The sequence below is a fragment of the Quercus robur genome, chromosome 10, assembly GCF_932294415.1.
Source record: "Quercus robur chromosome 10, dhQueRobu3.1, whole genome shotgun sequence".
Classification (NCBI taxonomy): Eukaryota; Viridiplantae; Streptophyta; class Magnoliopsida; order Fagales; family Fagaceae; genus Quercus; species Quercus robur.
The window spans coordinates 4,588,977-4,608,383 of record NC_065543.1 but is presented as its reverse complement, the minus strand read 5'-3'; the positions used below and the strand labels follow the sequence as shown (position 1 = coordinate 4,608,383).

At 34.0% G+C, this 19,407-nt stretch overlaps 1 protein-coding gene and 1 long non-coding RNA gene across 34 annotated transcripts; both read right to left on the bottom strand.

Moving 5' to 3' along the window:
- Nucleotides 1-4,478: 4,478 nt before the first annotated feature.
- On the bottom strand, nucleotides 4,479-14,817 carry LOC126701439 (uncharacterized). Of its 33 annotated transcripts, none has more exons than XR_007647326.1 (20): nucleotides 14,475-14,817; nucleotides 14,121-14,345; nucleotides 13,813-13,954; nucleotides 13,588-13,639; nucleotides 12,969-13,030; nucleotides 12,605-12,658; nucleotides 12,253-12,502; nucleotides 11,875-12,121; nucleotides 11,632-11,706; nucleotides 11,023-11,203; nucleotides 9,978-10,377; nucleotides 9,762-9,873; nucleotides 9,579-9,673; nucleotides 9,372-9,439; nucleotides 7,995-8,247; nucleotides 7,084-7,160; nucleotides 6,885-6,981; nucleotides 6,391-6,516; nucleotides 5,515-5,809; nucleotides 4,479-5,171 (listed from the first exon to the last, which is right to left on the bottom strand). It is a non-coding gene; the product is annotated as an uncharacterized LOC126701439 (long non-coding RNA). The 33 variants fall into 33 exon arrangements; XR_007647323.1 differs by having other exon boundaries at nucleotides 13,594-13,639; XR_007647338.1 differs by lacking the exons at nucleotides 12,605-12,658; nucleotides 12,969-13,030 and adding an exon at nucleotides 7,297-7,426 and having other exon boundaries at nucleotides 7,995-8,063; nucleotides 8,161-8,230; nucleotides 12,253-12,563; nucleotides 13,594-13,639.
- Nucleotides 14,818-15,401: 584 nt separating this feature from the next.
- LOC126702574 (putative disease resistance protein RGA3) lies at nucleotides 15,402-19,203 on the bottom strand. Its single transcript, XM_050401319.1, has one exon. The coding sequence runs from the start codon at nucleotides 19,048-19,050 to the stop codon at nucleotides 16,471-16,473; it is 2,580 nt and encodes an 859-aa protein (XP_050257276.1). The 5' UTR covers nucleotides 19,051-19,203; the 3' UTR covers nucleotides 15,402-16,470.
- Nucleotides 19,204-19,407: the final 204 nt, after the last annotated feature.

Genomic DNA, 19,407 nt, shown 5'->3' with positions numbered 1-19,407 from the left:
CTTAAAATTAGGGACATTGTGAAGGATGGAATCTAGGATTGGGGCTGTCTTTCCTATGAGGTCCTGCAGCATATCAAATATATTATCCAAGCTACCCCGTGTGCTCTCACATCTACGGGTGGGGATAGACTAGCTTGGGCAGCCTCGGCTCAAGGTAATTTTGATCTTAGAAGTGCCTATAAAATTGCCATGGGTGAGCTGCATGATGAGGAGTTTCCTGGGAAATGGATTTGGAAAACGGATATTCTTCCAAGAATTAAAACGTTTGTCTGGCAGTGTTACCATAATAGCATAGGGTTCAAGGAGTGTTTAGTGAGAAGAGGCATGCTTGGAGATAGTCTTTGCCCCCTATGTGGTAGGTCTCCTAAAACAATTATCCATGCGTTAAGGGACTGCAAGAGTGTTAAACCCGTGTGGATCCAGTTGGGAGTGAGATGGGCTGATCGAAGGTTTTGGACAGAGGAGTTGCATGAGTGGCTTGAGCTTAATGGAAATAAGGGGAGCTGTCGTGTGTCTTGTCTTTCCCCTTGGAGAACAACTTTTTTATTCGCAATCTGGCTTATATGGAAGAGCAGGAATCAGGTGGTTTTTAATGGAAAAGCCCAAAATCCAAGGATAGCAACAGAGATTTCAAATAGAGCATTGGAGTACACCTTTTGTGCCTCTATTTGTGTTAATCCCAGCAGAATTGTTATGAAGCAGGTTAGATGGGAGAAGCCTCAGGTTGGGCGGTTTAAATTAAATACTGATGGTGCTGCAGGGTCAGATGTGGATAGGGCGGGCTGTGGAGGCATCATTAGAGATGAGCATGGGCAGTGGATCATGGGATTCTCTAGGAGGATTGGTGCAGCAAATAGTTTCATTACTGAGCCGTGGGGGTTGCGGGATGGTTTACTTCTTTGCTGCTGTAGAAATCTGGATTCTTTAGAAGTAGAGGTTGATGCTAAAGCTATTCTTGATGCTCTCCTTAATCCGGACTATGTAAATCACATTGTGTCGCCCTTGCTGGATGATTACAGGACGTTGGCCAATCGTTTTCGCTGAATCTGCTTCAAGCACTGCTATCGTGAGGCGAATGTTTGTGCTGACAAGCTGGCTGGGCTTGGAGCAAATCAATCATTAGATTTCACTGTTTTCCAAAGTCCGCCTGTGGACATTGTAAACTTCCTTGAGGAAGATGCTAGTGGGATGTATTGTTCCAGGCCTTGTACTGTGAACTCTGTTTCTTAGTTTTAATGTTATTCCTCTGTTTACCAAAAAAAAAAAAAAAAAAAAAAGATCTACAACATATTTTGGGGAGAAACATTTTTTTAATAATTAATTGATTCTTATATTTTAGTTTAGTGATTATAAAATAAAATAAAAATTTGTGAAAACTTCATTTAATAGTTCTTATGTTATAAAATGAAAACAAAGCTTTTATAAAATGCTCAATAACTCTCCAAAATGGTAAATTATACATTCTCCAGCTTTTTATTTGCATACTCATCTTATTGTATTATAAGTTGTATAATACATTATGTTTCCTTGAAATCAATTTTAAAAAAATTTAAAATACTTTTAAATAAAAAAATATGGACCGCCTAGCTTATAGAATATATATATTACACTATATCAATTATTCTCCATTGGATAATATTCACATTATTTTGAGTTGGGTTTGAGATTGACACTTATAAGTCTCATTTACATATCCCATTTTTCACTTAACATAATAATAATAATAATAATAATAATAATAATAATAATAATAATAATTATTATTATTATTATTATTATGTCAAAATTTTTGTTGCATCTCATGGATCTACAGCTAGTACCGTTAGAAATTGATACTTCCTGTGCATTTGGTATTGGCTTAAAAAACCAACTTTTGCTACTATTTAACTTTTTTTGTTACTATTCATGGGTTCTATTACACTTTTTGGTATTATTCATAGGTCTCGTTGCACTTTTCGTGTGCGTTTGGCATTGGCTTAAAAAATCAGTTTTTGCTACTATTCAATTTATTTTTGCTACTATTCATAGGTATCGTTGCATTTTTTGGTATTATTCATAAGTCCTACTATACTATTTTTGCTACCTTTTAGCTTTATCTACTATACTTTCAGTAAAAAAAAAAAATCAGTTAAATAAACTATTTCTAAACAAACACGAATGCAACTATCAAGTCAACCATAGTTTTTGGTTTTTTTGTTTTGTTTTGTGTTTTTTTCTTAAAGGAAACAAGCTTGACTGTTGGTTGAAACACAACTCTAATATGAATCACAATCACGTAGAAGAGTATTATTATGTTTTCGCCATACATAAGAAATAAGCATACATACTCTTATTATAACTGTTGAATTTAAATATTATAAGCAAGGAATTGCCCTTGGATTGTGTTATGTTGGAAAAGAAAATAATGTCCCGGGCAAAAAGAGAGATTTATATGCCTGAACTTGTTTGCAGATAAATACATTTCTGCCCACCAGGGCCCCAATTGGATAACAACCATCGAATAACCTAAATTTTTTGAAGTGAACTAGGAAAGTGAAAATATGCTAGGGGAAAAAAAAAAAAAAAGAGAGAGAGAAAAAGAGAGGAGAAAAAAGAATGTTAAGAGTATAATAAAAGAGTCTCAGCCAAAAAAAAAAAAGGGTATAATAGAAGAGAAAAGGATTTGCAGGTATATGGTGTGTACAGTGTGAGCCGTATGAGGAACCTGATTCTAAATGAACAAGAGGTGATTCGGCCCAGACTTGGACCAATTGAGCCCAGCTTTATGAAAATGAGTCTGCAATCGCCTTGCTTCATGGACCTAAGGCATAAGCTTGTACCATGGACCAAACTAGCTAAAAGAGGCATACTAAGAATTTCGACAAGAGAAGAAAGAATTGGCCTAGGCAATGAGTTGTACAAGTTACAACCCAACCCAATTTCATTCCTATCTTTTGCTTTTTATCTTGTGCCAAGTTCTATACAATGTGATAATTGTTTCTTTGACTACGAAAAGAGAAAAATTGAATTATGGAAAATTTGGGAATTCCAATAATGACATAATAACAACAATATATTTGTCCCAGCAAATGAAAGATCCTCTGTGAAACGCGACTTCTTTCTTCTTTTTCTTTTTTTTCCATTTTTTGAGAGAAAATCTAGTAATGTGAAATATTGTTTTATAATATAATTATACATAAAAAGTTCATTATTTCATAATTAATGTCATCCTAATTAGCCAACTTCATAAAAGATATATTAAAAAAAAAAACAAATTAAGGTACATAAACTCTTTTACATAATTAAACATATTAAAAGTTAATGAAATCTCATACATATTATTGTTTTTAAAATTAAAAAATAATCTCATACATGACTAAACTTACCAAAAAAGATTACAAAAATCAGAAAAGTGGGTTTTTTTTTTTTTTTTTTTTTTTAAGTAAAAAAGCCACAAAAGCAATTACAATGCTTAAATGCATATTCCGCCCAAAATGCCAGAATTTCGTTGAAATTGCCAATATAGGCTAGAATTTGGACCGAGATGAAATAAGAGTTTAGTGTATCAGTTTATATATTAGAACACAATATTCCAACTAGAACAGCCAGAAAAAAATGTAATTTAAAATATTGATTCAAATTAAAAGTATATAAATTTAAACAAGTCACTATTTTTTAGTTCTATGAAAAATCAACATAGTTGTATGTTCCAATTAACTCAACTAGTAAATATTTTCTTATCGAATAAGAAATCTGAGACTCAAACCCCAACTATATCATGAACTAATTGGTATCCTAATTTAATAATACAAATAAATCAATATAGAGTAGAATTCATAAGATGAAATTCTATTATATATATATATATATATATATATCAATATGAGTTTTGGTTAACCCATGAGCCCTCTCTCTCTCTCTCTCTCTCTCTCTCTCTCTCTACCTAGATATTAAAATAAATAAATTTTCTTGGGGAAAATATTAATAATAATTTAATCAACTAATTAGTAACATGAAAATTGATGAATGCTTGCCACATCCCTCATGGCAGCTCAAGTTGCGTAAGTCACTGCTCAGTTTGCATTAGAATGATGTCTGTTATTAGGAATAAGTTGTGTTTATAATTCTTTGAAGTTTTACTATTAATTAAGCGAAGTTTCTCTCATACAAAAACTTCTTGTATGACAGTAATATAGACAAGTATGCTTAGGTGAATTATGTTCTTGCAGTAATTTTTATTTTTCTTTTGGCCACCTTGATGCGCATCTACATTTCACTTCTTTGAATTATTCTTTTATCACTTTTGGATGAAAAGGCCTAGGTTTTAATAATGAGCATTGTTATTATACTGGAAGAAAGTAAGAGCTCCACAATACCTAGGGACCTGGAAGAACCAATATCTCTGACTTAACTACAACAATAGAGACATTTTTTTCGCAAATTTGTAGCCTGGAATTCATAATTACCCTTTCAGATACCTAATATTTTTGAAAGAAACCTAAGGGGAAAAGATACATAATTTAGTATACATATGAAAGTTCATCACGGCAATTGCAAATATGCTAGGACTAACATATTCATGAACTGTACAGGAAAATCTATGCAAATATTTGAAATCTTCAAAATGTGTTGGACGAATCATGGACACTATCTAACCTCTATACACCTCTAAACATTACAAAAGATATATACAAAGCTTAGATTAGCTGTTTGGCAAGAGGAAAGCTAGAAGAAATTTGTTTAATAACTTTTTACACAGCTAAGTCATAATTGTAGCTCACCAAGAACTTCCACTTTCACAGAAGTTGTAAAAGAAATTGGATTGGGTATATTCAGAGTCAGATTGACTGAGTTTGGTCCCACTTGATGCCTCTTTCCACTAAAATCTAGCTTTGCTCAAACACCCTCCAAGTTCTGGAACATTAAGAGAGGAAAAGATTGTTTCAGATGAGAGACTCCCTTGGAAATTAGGTTCAGCCAGAATGGTCACAACTGGATGACAATAAAATAACACTACGTGCAATACTTCTTATTGTATTGACATACGTTTCTGTTGACAACGGATAGTCTCCTCTTTTTGCAGAATTGGTTTGAAGATAGAACAAAGCAGCCACCTTCTTGGGCAATATGGATCATAGTAGCTTGCCATATCTCCCTTGCTTTGGCTGTAGGTCGAAAATAAATTTCAATGCCTACATATGGCAGCATAAGTATTAAACAAAAGATTGAAAAACTATAGTTTGTAAGGAAACTCAAGAATATAAAGGGAATGCTGAACAACCCGTTTAGACCTTATAAAAACACCTAATTGTGAAAATGGTGAGGAATCATGCTAAATTATTCTATAGATATAGTAAATTATTTTACAGATAGCAGCACAAGGTACACAAAAACACACAAAAGAGATTTCTTTGTATCCTACAATGACAATGTTAAATTGAATGACAAAAGAAAAGACATTAAAATAACACTCACTAGGAGTTCTTTTATTAGTAACTATGACAAGACTGTAAGTAAAAATGACAAAAGGTATACCTTCAGTATATAAAGTCAGTTTTTAGAGAAGACATTCTATTGTTGCGGCAGATGAGGTCACCTATTATCAAGATTGGAGTCTTAAATACAGGCAGCAATGATGTCTCCGCTGAACAGCACACTTCACATTCTGATGCAATTGGCATTACCTTTTGATGTTTTCCAAGATACCAGCCCAGGGAATCGAAAACTAGAATGGCACTAAAGAGTGAGTATCCAGCGCTTTTAACCATTCCCTTCTGGAAGTAGACTTCATATTTACCCATTTAAGTAAAGAACTGTCAACTTTTCAGACCTGCATAAACAAACATTCAACGTGATTCAATCAAAAAAAGAATAGAATTACATTTTCCAGTGGGTTATATGCGTCACAAGAAAATGCATTACAGTGAGTAATAATAAAGCTTAAAGCTGGAAGTATTGACTTGGCACAAATTTGTTCAACCTTGATTAGCAATTAGCTACTATCCCTGGTTCTTTTTTGGGTAGACTGCAAAATTAACTTATGTAACCATTGATTAAGCATTCATACCTATATGTTCTAACTTTTTCTCTAAATTTGTGATGCCTCCCTAAATTTTTTCAAATCAGTTTGCAAATTCTCACAAAATAATCATAATTCTATGGCAAGAAAAATGTGTTGTATCTTGTTTCAACTTATCATTGACAATGGGGCTTTTAGTGTAGGAAATACAATTCAAATTGGATAAAAAGCACAGCTACGATATTTTAGATTTTTAGTTATAGAAGATTTCATTGATAGAAGTTTTTTTTTTTGGTAGAACATTGATAGAACTTTTCAGTCTTATTTTTGAGTAAAATTAAATTTTAAGCCATATTGTATTAAATGAATAATTACAAACAAAATTGGCTTACAGAGACTTCTGTCCATTGCCTTGTTTGCAATTTGTAGGCTGTTACCCTCCATACAGGTATATGAAGTGGAGCACCCAAACAGGTTGGCCTCATAGTTAAGACAACAAGACTGACAATAAGATAAGACTGAAACAGAAATTTGGAAATACATTAATTGAAGTTTACTATTATATGCTCTCTACAGAGATTTGTAGCAAGGATTATCTGTGAAATGATTTTAACTATCAATCAAGTTTGCAAGATGGCAAGGCACTAGACGTATATCTTAGTGCATAACTTGATCTCATACCAAAAAAAAAAAAAAATGCATCAAATTTGAGTTTCAAGTTTCTCTTCTTAATTGGGTTCTTCAATTTCTTGTAGACGTCTGAGGACCGGATGTCATAGTTTATGCCATTGATTAGTACTAAAATTTGAACATTAAAAACAAGATATATATATATATATATATATATGATCATAATCAGTATGTAAGGGTAATCCTTGATGTGTACCTCATAATCTAGAAAACTGCTGAAGTCACTACAACAGAGACTTTAAGTTAGGAAATCAAAACATAGGATTTGAACAGCGGACAAATTGTCAGGAATCCTGTATATTCAAGGAGAAAAAGGAGTTATTTTTTATTATATATATAGGAGATAGAAGCAAACTTGGTGAAAAGTGTAAATGCTGGAAAAGCATAGGCCTTACTTGATTCATTGTCGAAGTGATACCTAATATACCCAATTGACACTTGCATGTACATTCAAGTCATGGTTCCAGCCAACCTAAAACCAAAAGTCTTTTAGGGAAAAAAAAAAAAAAAAAAAAAAAAAAAAAACTGAAGAAAATAAAATTAGCTTAGCTTGAGAATAAATGTAACTGCAATTATGAAGTAATCCAATGATGAGTAAAACAGCTTACCCAACATTATAATTTGATCTCAAAAGAAAAAAGATGTTAACCTTCTTGTTTAATTTGATTTGAATCTCAAGTTATACTTCCTTATAGTGCACACTATACAGCAAACCGGACTTTAAGTTTATCTACAAATCTATTTAAAATAGAATAAATAATTTGTCTCTGAGTATTTCACATGTTTAAAACTAACTTCAGAAGAATTCATAACACTAATTAACTTTAGAGAAGCTTGAAATATGAATAATGATAGAGACCTATTTAATCCAAAATTGGTTAGTGAAAGCTTAACAGTGAAGACAATGTAATAGTAACTAAAGAGCCCTAATCAATGCATTGTTGGTAGACCAGAATACACACACAAATAATCTCAAGAAGTTTAGAATTGATTGTTCAAACAAAAATACTTGATTTTTGTTGTTGGATGGAAAATTTGAAGATCTAAGAATGCTACGCAGAAAAATGTGCTACTCTATATGAGCACACAATTTTGAACAAAAATTATGGAAATTAAAAATTAAGTGCATAAGCTAGTCCATTCAAAGTAATATATTAAACCTAAGGACATTTGAGCAAAAATACCGATTTTAGATTCTTTAAGCTTAGCATAGGAGTCAAAAGTTTGTCTAGATAATTGGAACATGGGCAATCTTGATCAATCTATGCTGAAGTACATAACCTCTATTTGGGAAATGAAGGATTACCAACATGGCATCATCTGTTATTTAGTGAGGCACCACACCCATGCTGGTAGATATCTCAACTTCTTGCAACTGTTTATAGACATCTCATCAACTAAATAAAGGTTCTGCAACTATAGTGGAAAGTCACCCACTCTTGTTTACTCTTTTTGATTTCAAAATATCTTACTTGCGATTGTTGAAGTAGATGAGGCAGCAACTTGAGCTTAGGCACACATAATGTTTGATTTGTGTGTAGCCTGAAATGTTGGACATCCTTTACAAAAATTAAAAGGCTCCACTAAGAATACATCAACTAATTTTTCTGTCTTATATAGATCTAGATTATTCAACCAAACTCAGATAACACCCCAATGCTGGGTTAGTATTAAGGGCATTTACTTTTGAAACTCCGAAGAGAATCTAACATGGAATTGGGAAGGTTTGTTTTCCATTGACCGGATATTACCATTGTGGAAGGGTAATATTACCTTTCCATTGTGGGGTTGATTTCTTTTGACTCTTGGCAGCCTATTTACCTACAGGGACTGATGGTGATCGGTTGAGATGGAGGTTGACAAAAAACGGGGATTTTACTATCCGCTCATTTTATCATAAGTTACATGGCTCTTCTTCCATTGTTTTTCCATGGAAAGGTATTTGGAAGGTTAAGGCTCCCCGGCGTGTCTCTTTCTTTGTTTGGACAGCAGCATGGGATAGGATCCTCACGGGTGATAACTTACGGCTTAGAGGCTTTGATTTTCTTGACTGGTGCATTATGTGTCGTTGCTGTGGTGAGACAGTGGATCATTTGTTGTTACATTGTGGAAGAGCTTATCGACTGTGGTGTTTTGTCTATCGGATTTTTGGCATTTCATGGGTCCCCTCATGTACGGTGTCAGGCTTTCTTTTAGTTGTTGGAATTGGTTGGGGAAGCATTCATCTTACATTTGGAACTTAGTTCCGTTGTGTTTGATGTGGTGTATTTGGAAGGAACGCAATCGGCGGACGTTTGAGGATTTGGATAGATTTGAGGACCAAATGCTTGCTCTCTTTTCTAGTTCCCTGTTTGACTGGGCTAGAGCTTGGGGACTCATATCTAGTGACTCTCTTCCTCTTTTCCTTAGCTCTCTTTCTTTGTAATTATTGTTTTTTTGTTTTTGTTTTTTGTTGTAATCATGCTAGTGTTTTTTGCATCTAGCTGTTTTTTTAAATATATTTTTTCTTACCTATCAAAAAAAAAAAAAAAAAATGACCGGATATGAGAATCTCAAGTAATAGGGAAAACTTAGATTTCACAATCTGTAATCCAAGAATAAATCCATGTATGTCATTAGAAATGGAAAAGAAAAAAGTTTCAAAATGAAAAACATGGAAAAGAGCAAATTAAGAAATGTGTACATGATTATGAAAAATTCCATATAACACGAACAAGGTCATCAACACTCCCTATTGCAGTCAATTTTCCACTGAAATATAAACAAACAATGAATTTGAAAAGATTAACAATTTCAGTGAGTAGTATACAAAGTTGAGAATAGGAAAAAATATATATTAATAATAAAATTTTTTGGAAGAGAGACAATAGAAGAGAAGAAGAGAACTCACAATTCCTAGTGAGTTTAGGAATAAAAAGTACTGGAATCAATTTGTAAGTCCGCCTTTTGTGATTTCTGGATTATGACCAATCTTTTGTCTGTAATCTAAAACTTCGCAAGATTATAAGTTAAAATAAATCCTCAACCACTGTGCCAAATCTTCCACTTAGGTTTCAATTGAGAGGGATCGCACCTTTCTTTACTGGAAGGTAGTGCATTCTTGTTCTTGGGTTTCATTTCTTGAAAAGATTTGAAGCTGCCCCACTATTGTTGCAGAAGTTACAAGAAAACAAACACGTTACTTTCTAAATAAAAAGAAATTAAACACGTTAGCTCCTGCGTGAGAACCTCAAATCCACATAGGGTTCCTTGAATTCATAAATTCAAAGGGCTTTATGAAAGAATTTACCCAAAAAGCATGTTCGATCGTGGCCAAAGGCTATGAGTTTTACTCCCAACACCATTTCCCTTCATGTCACCAAATTTCACGCAATTTTACCGTGATCTCCAACAACTTCTAATAGTACTTTTCAACTTCTTGAATTTTCCGCACACTGAATTCTAATGAGCTCTGTTCTACATCACCCACCACTCTAGAAAGGTTCCAACATCATTAACATTTAGTGACTCCAATTGATGATATAAATAGGTATCATTATCAATATAAAAAGGATGAAATGACATTTACTCACCATAAACTTTTGAAGGAATTTATAATAAGTAGGGGAAGAAAATGAATGGTTCCTATCCTTACTACCCTGACCAAGTTCAGCAAGAAATCTCATATTCCATCTTTTTCCTGCCTTTGCCTTCATCAAGAAGAGCACATTATGGAAAGTATTGATGTAAAGAGTCATTTTTCATCTTTGAATATGACATAGGTGCTTGGTAATTACTGATCCTTAATTGTATTTCAAAATTCTAGCATTATGTTTATTATGCTCCATGCATTCTAACTTTTTCAGAAAAGAGGGCAATTATTGATCAAGTTATTAAAAAGTATATTAGAAAACCTAATGATTGGCTAAAGCTCAAGAACATATAATATTGGGAAAATAAAAATAATTTTGTGGGAATTAAAACTTTCTTGATGACACTTATGCAAGCATTATTATAATAATTTAAAAATAAAATAAAAACCCATTTTTATGCTTTCTATTATGTTGGGGGAAGGGCAAGAAAAAAGAAAATAACAAAACCTTCGCAATAAAGAAAATTAGACAGCTGAAGTACCCAAACTTGTTTGCACAATAGAGGACCTAAGTTGAAAGTACCACATCTTCCTACAGAAACATTATGCCCAAATTATGTGAAAAACTTGAAGAAAGTAAAATGTTATGTAAGAAATAGCAAATAATTTATGAATAAAAATCCTCTATTTTATTCTAATATGAAAAAAAAATACTAGTATTAGAGAAGAGAGAGAGTAGAAAGTCAGTTTTGGATGGACTTACCACTAGCCTTTCCTGATATCACATAAATTTCAAGATGCTACTAGAAAACCTAAGGCATTACATTTACCGCATCCTTCCTCTTGATGATGTAATAATGTGGTGAGGCGTTGCATGGGTGCACATGCATCAGCTTTGTGCAATCACATAATTCTTATATGCTGCTCCTTAATAGAATCTTCCCCTAGGGCCATCAGCAATAGAAAAAACAATTATAATATATGATGATTTTTCTGAATAACCTTCTCATATGAAAACATTGCAATAGGACATGAACCAAGCACAAAAGATTCCTTAGTTTATTGTTATAAATGTATGTGGCTTGAGATTAATATCCAATAATTTGGCGTTTATTTTATTGAGCTAAATCACTAGTCTAGTTTATTGTAATTAACATATGGAAGAGTATAAAGCTTCAAGCTCCTTAAAATCTGAACCCATCATGAATAAGGAAATTTTATATGATATTGAAATCTCAAATGCTAAGAGGTCGAAAAAAGTTAGAGAATGTTGTAGAAAAAATGATAGCGAAGAAGGGATCTTTGGAATGAATGGTATATTATTTGGAATGAATTAATACTTCATAAACAAGAAGATATGTGAAAAACTTACCAACTTTGACGAACTTCTATTAAACTCCATAAAATTAATTAAATGTTCTTCCAACTGAATATAATATAGTTTCGACTGCATATCAAGGCAATGATTTAATTCATATAATAAGAAATAGATTAAAAATAAGATCAGAGGAAAGCAAACAAAGAAAGGAAGACATTAGGGAAATTATGAATGTAATTAGTTGATTTGAAGTAGAGTATCAGAGAAGAGAAGAGGATTAAGTTTGAGATAACTGACCACACATTGTTGTGATAATATATGTGTGAACTTCAAACAGCTTCCTCTTTAATTCATTCCTCGTCATTGGACCAGAATTGGTCAATAACTCTCAGCACTTCTATCATTTATCTTGAGGCAGTTATGAATGAATAGGTGTTGCAATTTGGTGTGCTGTTACATGGCATCCACTTTAGGCCAGATAAAAAAGGTTCTTGCGTCCAAATAAGTACAAAGTGTTGAAGAGAGAAAAGGTTGCCCAACCACTCTGGCAAATTTTACATTCCATAATATCAACAAATTTACTAAATAATAGTTGAAATAAAGAACCACCAAAGGATAGATGTTGTTAGAAGGGTGAAATCAGAGGAAACAAAAATGAGATTTGGGGGAACTCACCAATTTTTGATGAACTTCAACCAGATAACACTCAAATCAACACTCCATTAGACCGGGAGCAATCATTAACCATTCTGGCAGCAACCAATAAAAAATATCCAGCTTTTACTGTAAAGTGAGCATAACATGGTAATAACTTCTGGAAAATTATCGACCACTCTGAATAACACCGGAGAGCATCTCTTTAGTAAGGGATTAGATCTCTTCCTTTGCTGCCCAAAAGTAGCATTCTTGTACCCAAAATTCAGCTCTTGAAGAGAGAGAAAAAATTTAATCATGCACCAAATCAGAAGCTTCCATTGAGAGCTCATCTGCACAGCTCAAAAATATACGCCTCAAACTAGGAATGCACCTAGGTGTCAAAGTTTGGCTGATTGAAATCAGGGCTTTAGAATGGTGAAGAATCCTGTGCCAAATCAGAAGCTACGGTTGGCTCTTATATCAAAGAAATACTATGTACTACTCTAGTGGCTTAAATATTTTGAAATATTGTCTAAGGAAGGATGCATTGCCATGAACAAGATTTACAAACTAGATGCACACAATATAGATACAACGCTACCAAGATTTACAAACTCACTTTTTAAAATTTTTGAATTTGAAGTATTAGAAACAAATAATTTTTGAATTTAAGTATTATAAACAAAGAATCACACTTGCATTTTGACATGTTAGAAAAGAAATAATGCCTTGGACAAAAGTAGAAATTTAAATACCTGAACTTGTGTGTCAGATAAATACATTTCAGCCCCCAATTGGATAACAACCATCAAATAACCTAAATATGTGAAAGTGAGTACATGCTGGGACAGAAAAATGAGAAATCTAAAAGAGAAAAGGAAGAACATGAATTGTTCCTATCCTTACTGCCCTGACTTAGTTCAGCAGGAAATATTATATTCCATCTTTTCGCTGCCTTCACTTTCATCAAGAAGAGCACATTATGACTAGTATTGCTGTAAAGTGTCTATTTTTCATTTTTGAATATGACATAGGAGCTTGGTAATTAGCGATCCTTAATTGTATTTCAAAATTCTTCAATTATGTTTATTATGCTCGGTGCATTCTAACTTTTTTCAGAAAAGAGAGCAATTATTGATCAAGTTGTTAAAAGTATATAAAAAAAATCTAATGATTGGCTAAAGCTCAAAAAAAAATATAATATTGGAAAAATAACAATAATTTTGGGGGAATTAAAACTTTCTCATTGACACTTACGCAAGCACTATCATAATACATAATCCATTTTCATTCATTATATTATGTTGGGGGAAGGGCAAGAAAAAAGAAAACAACAAAACCTTCACAAGAAAGAGAATCAGGCAGTTGAAGTACCCAAACCTGTTCACGCATTAGAGGACCTAGGTTGAAATACTACCACGACTTCCTACAGACAAATAATGCCCAAATTATGTGAAAAACTTGAAGAAAGTAAATATTTTATGGAAGCAAAAGAAAAAAAAATTATGAATAAAATTTTTCTATTTTATTCTAATATGAAAAAAAACATTTCTAGTATTAGAGAGGAGAGAGTAGAAAGTCAGCTTTGGATGGACTTACCCCCAACATTTCCTGATATCACATAAACTTCCTCTTGATGATGTAATAATGCAGTGAGGCATTGTATGGGAGCACATTCATCAGCTTTGTTCAATCATAAAGTAATTAATTGTTCTTCCAACTGAATATAATAGAATTTGGCCTGCACATCAAGGCAATATATTTAATTAATAAATAAGAAATAGATTAAAAAAGATCAGAGGAAAGCAAATAAAGAAAGGAAGACATTAGGGAAATTGTGAATGTAATTAGTTGATTTAAAGCAGAGTATCAGAGAAGAAAAGAGGATTAAGTTTAAGATAACTGACCACACACATTGTTGTAATTATATATGTGTTAACTTCAAACAGCTTCCTCTTTAATCCATTCCCTGTCATTGGACCAGAATTGGCTGATACTCTCAGCACTTCTATCATTTAACTTGAGGCAGTTATGAATGAATAGGTGTTGCAAATTGGTGAGCCAATACATGGCATCCACTTGCATCCAAATAAGTACCAAATGTTGAAGAGAGAAAAGGTTTCCCAACCACTCTGCCAATTTTACAGTCAATATATAAACAAATTCAGTAAACAGTAGATGAATTAAAGAAACAAGAGGGGTAGATTTTATTAAAAAGGTGATATCAGAGGAAAAGAAGATGAGATTTTGGGGGAACTCACTAATTTTGATGAACTTCACTCAGATAGTAATTCAACAACCGTCAACCATTCTGACAGCAACCAACAAGAAATATTCAGCTTTTACCGTAAAGTGAGCATCTCTTTAGTAAGGGATTGGTCCACTTCCTCTGTTCCCTGAAAGCAGAATTCTTGTACCCAAAATTCAGATCTTGAAGAGAGAAAAAGTTAACCCTGTGCCAAATCAAAAGCTACCATTGACGCCTCATATCTGCAGCATAAAGATCCTCAAAATTTGACTCCTCCAACTAAGAATGTGCTTAGGTGTTAAAGTTTGGCTGATTGAAAACTGGGGCTAGAATGGCGAAGAATCCTCCGCCAAATCATAAGCTACCATTAACACTTACATCAAAGAAATGCTACGTAGCACTAGTGGCTTATATATTTTGAAATATAGTCTAAGGATGCATTGCCATGAACAATATACACTACATATATCAGAAAACGAACACAAAATAGATGCAACGCTACCAAAATTTACAAACTCATTTTTTATTTTTTTTATTTTAAGTATTAGAAACAAATAATTTTTGAATTTACGAATTATAAACAAAGAATTACGCTAGCATTTTGTTATGTTGGAAAAGAAATAACACCTGAACTTGGCCCCCAATTGGATAACAACCATCAAATAACCTAAATTTGTGAAATAGAGTATATAAAAGAGAAGTGGAAGAATAGGAGATGGACTTACCGCATTGTTTTTGTATTACTTTGACCAAATACATCTTCAACTTCTCTAATTTGGTGAGCAGCCCTTGAATTTTGATCATTTGCAGCTCTTGAAGAGAACTTTCCTTTTTCTTTCTTTTTTTCCCTGTGAGAGAATAAGGAATAAATCAAATTAAAGAAAAAATCTATGCGTAATCTTTGATAATTGTCTGTTTGATTAATTCAATATGAGAAAACTTACCACTCTGATCTGTCTTGGACCAATATGCACAACTACCCTTTAATCCGTTCCCTGTCGATATAGATATTTGGAATATGGGCAATTTTGAGCCACTCTGCGCCGCTTCCCTTCACACATATTTCCTTTAATTTGGGGCATTTATAAATATTTAATTTGGTGAGGTGTTGCATGGCTCCCGCTGTTGGCAGATACATCAGGTTCTTGCATTCCCAAAGAAACAAGTTTCGAACAGAAGAAAGGTTGCCCAACCACTCAGGCAAAGCTTCCATCTGGTCAAAATTAAGTATCCAGAGTTCTGTTAGGGCAGTAAATCGTTGAATATCTTCTGGGAGAGAGTTGAGTTTAGCCCATCCAAACAATGTTAGTGTTTCAAGGGATGCGTGTTGGATGGAACTGAGACTAGGGAAAGCATCCAACTCCTCACAAAACCCACCAATACTCAAAGACTTCAAGCGGGTGAGGCAGTCTAACCCATCAATCTTTTACAAGATGTAATTGTTAAAGAGGAAAGTGAATGCAAATCATGTAGATTTGGAATTGATATCAGATTAGGACACTCATCTATCTCCAATGACGATAGAGATATACATGATTGAAGACCAATTGGTAGAACTTCATCACTGCACGATATCGCTAGGGTTCGAAGAAGTAACGCCACACCTTTTATACTTGGAAAGGACCTCAGATTATGACAATATCTTACGTTGAAATTCTCAAGGGAACGAAGGGTGTGCAGTCCATCCGGCAAATAACTCAATTTCTTACAGAATAATATTTCCAGTGACCGAAGAGAAGTGTAGAAGCCCCATACATCCCCATGTGGTGATAGGGATACCAAATCATTACATCTCAATATACTCAAAGACATAAGACTCGAATTATTTTTCAATAACTGCTCTGGCAAAGAAGCAAGTTTTGAAATTGCCCTAATTTGGAGGGACGTTAGTGTGGTAAGCTTGCTGCTAATTTTTTTAAATGTCGTGCTATTGGTTTCGGAAATTTCTAATTTCTCAAGAGAAGGAAAATGACATGGAGCACTTTTCAGTTGCTTACAGTACTGAATGGTCAAATTCTTAAGGCATCCGTCCATTCAACTAGATTTCGCATCCACCGCAATTGAAGACTTTTCAAACACGGGAACAATATTTTGTCGTAACCACCATCATTATAGTTGCCGTAAAACTCGGTTCCTATAGATCTTACATTATCCATACCATTTATATAAAGATCCCTAAGACAAGGTAGAAGCCCGAGAGTGGGAAGAACCTCACATTTCTTGCAACCAATTAATTTGATATTAATCAAATTGTCATATAGCAAAAAGCCATCCCTTGCATCACGACTTGTCAACATCCATGATGGGAATTTCTCCCCTCCAAAACCAACAATTTTTAAGCTCTTCAAATATCGGTGAGGTTGGAGTCCTTCCAACACCTCTTCATCATTATTGTGGTTGCCTTCTCTATTCTCACTCCAGTAAAATCCCAACTCGTATACTTTGGCCTTTTCTACTAATTTGGCGTTTTTGGAGGCTTCTTTATCTTTCACATGCTCTAGCCTACGAATGTCTAATTCTCCTTTTAGTTGATTCAAGCTTCCCAATTCTTCGATCTGAAAACCTGTGCCTTGACCCACAACGAAACATTGCAAAGTTTGCAGACAAGTCAACTGCCCTAAGCCTTTAGGTGTTCGCTCAATTTCATAACCATTAAAATAAATATGTCTCAAATTAATCAAATTTTTTAGATCTTCTGGAAGCTCTTTGAGATTATTACAACCTTCAACTCTTAAAGTTTGCAAATTGTAGAGCTTGGTGATGGCCTTTGGTAACACTTTGATGTAGGTACTTGAGATGCTGAGAAGTCTCAAATGTATTAATAGGCCAATTGAACTTGGCAATTCTTTTATACTGTTTCCATATAATTTTAAAACACGCAAGCATTCAAAATTGAATATTGCTTTGCCAATTGCAGCATTTTCTGAAATAAATGCGCGCAATTTCCAAACACCATCTTTTAAAAATGGAATTCTTGGCATAGTTTTGTCTTTAGGTTGGATCACCAAACGTCGTACAAGGCTGATATCATCTCTCAAATCCTCATTTAAAATTAGGGTCTCTGATTTTGATACTGAGAGAGCAAGATCATGTACCAAATCATGCATCTTGCATATGAAAATATTATCATATTCATCCTTTTCCTCATCTTGGAATAAGGAATTTGCCAATAAGATATCAAAACACCTGTTACCAATATCCTCCATCACTTGACAACCTCCTAGAGATGGTTGAAGGAACCCTTCAGCCATCCAAAGCTGAATTAATTCTTCCTTATTAATCCTATCATCTTTGGGGAAAATTGAACAATATGCAAAACATTGTTTTAGAGATGGTGGTGAAAGATGATCAAAGCTTAATTTTAATATTGGTAACATTTCATTACTACCATTTAGCGAATTCCAAATTTCATTGTTTTGAATTGCTAACCATTCACTTTTCTCCTTTTTAAGAGACATTGTCCCTCCTAGGACTTTTGCAGCTAATGGGACCCCTCCACATTTTTTGGCAATATCCCTTCCAATAGCCTCTAAATCACGAGTTAGTGGAACTCTTTCATTAAGAGCTACTTTTTTTTTAATTATGGACCAGCATTCATCTTCTGATAGTTTTTTCAAGTTATTTTGTGGAAGTGTCATCGTGATTTTGGCCACTTTATCACTACGGGTTGTTAAAATAATGCTATTTCCCGCATTCGGATTAATTCCTAATAAACCACTCCTTAAAGAATCCCATTTCACAGGTTCTTCATTCCATACATCATCAAGTATTAGAAGATATCTTTTGCCTTGCAACTCCTTTTGAAGGCATTCTAATATTGTATTCTTATTTTCTAATGTACTTGAGTTATGGGTAAGGGATTCTAAAGCCTCTCTCAAAATCCTTTTATCATTGAAATCATCAGAGATACATACCCATATTCTCTTATCAAAATGTCTCTTTACTAGCTCATGATTGTACACTAATTTTGCTAAAGTTGTTTTTCCCAAACCTGCCATTCCTACAATAGGAATGACTGAGAGTTGTTGATTGGTTGCACTAAGCAGCAAGTCTACTATTTCTAAGACATGATCTTCCCTTCCTACAATTTCTGAATGATCAACAGAGGAGTCTGTCTCTCGGTTTGGGATTATTTCAGGACTTGCATTTACTAATTTTGCTCTAGTAAGTCCAAATCCATTTGCGTCTTCATTAATCTTTTTTAGCGACTCGCTAATATTCTTAACCTTGTTGGCCATCTTGATACGAAATGCAAAGGGGTTTGAAAATGAAAAGAAGAAGCATACCTTTCTTTTCATTTGATTTCGGATCTCTACCTTTCGCCGGAGAATCTCATACGCAAGCTCATCCATCACATCATCAGCATCATAAGCAACATCTTGAAGTCTCTGCAGCCAGCGCCTCACCGACAGGTCAGTCACTTGCTTTCTCTCTGCATCAGCCAGCACATCTTGGATCATCTCCACTGACTGACGAAGCCGTGTCAGCTCCTCCTTGAAACCCCAAGCAAGGCCGATCTGCTCGGTAACAAGTGGAATCAGCTTGCTTAGTATTTCCTTAGCAACTTCAGTAACAATAGCCTCAGCCATGTTTTCTCTGGTACGTACTCAGGTAAAAATCAGAAATAAGCAAGAAGTATTTGGAAACTATAGAGGAAACAGGATAGTAAAGACTAACAGCAAAAATATTTATATAGAAGTGAGGAACATCCACTTGCACCGTCTATTACGTGAGAGAGCTAGCGAACCATCATTACTTAAATATTTGTCCGTGGGCCAATGCATATATATATTAGTCAGATTCAAAACACGTAGTCAGTCAACAAAGTTCATCGATGTACTAAAACAATAGAGCAGTTGAAGTTGATAACATCGAAATAGCTCGCCCCCATTTGCAGTCTTGCATAGTTCATCGATGTACTAAAACAATAGAGCAGTTGAAGTTGA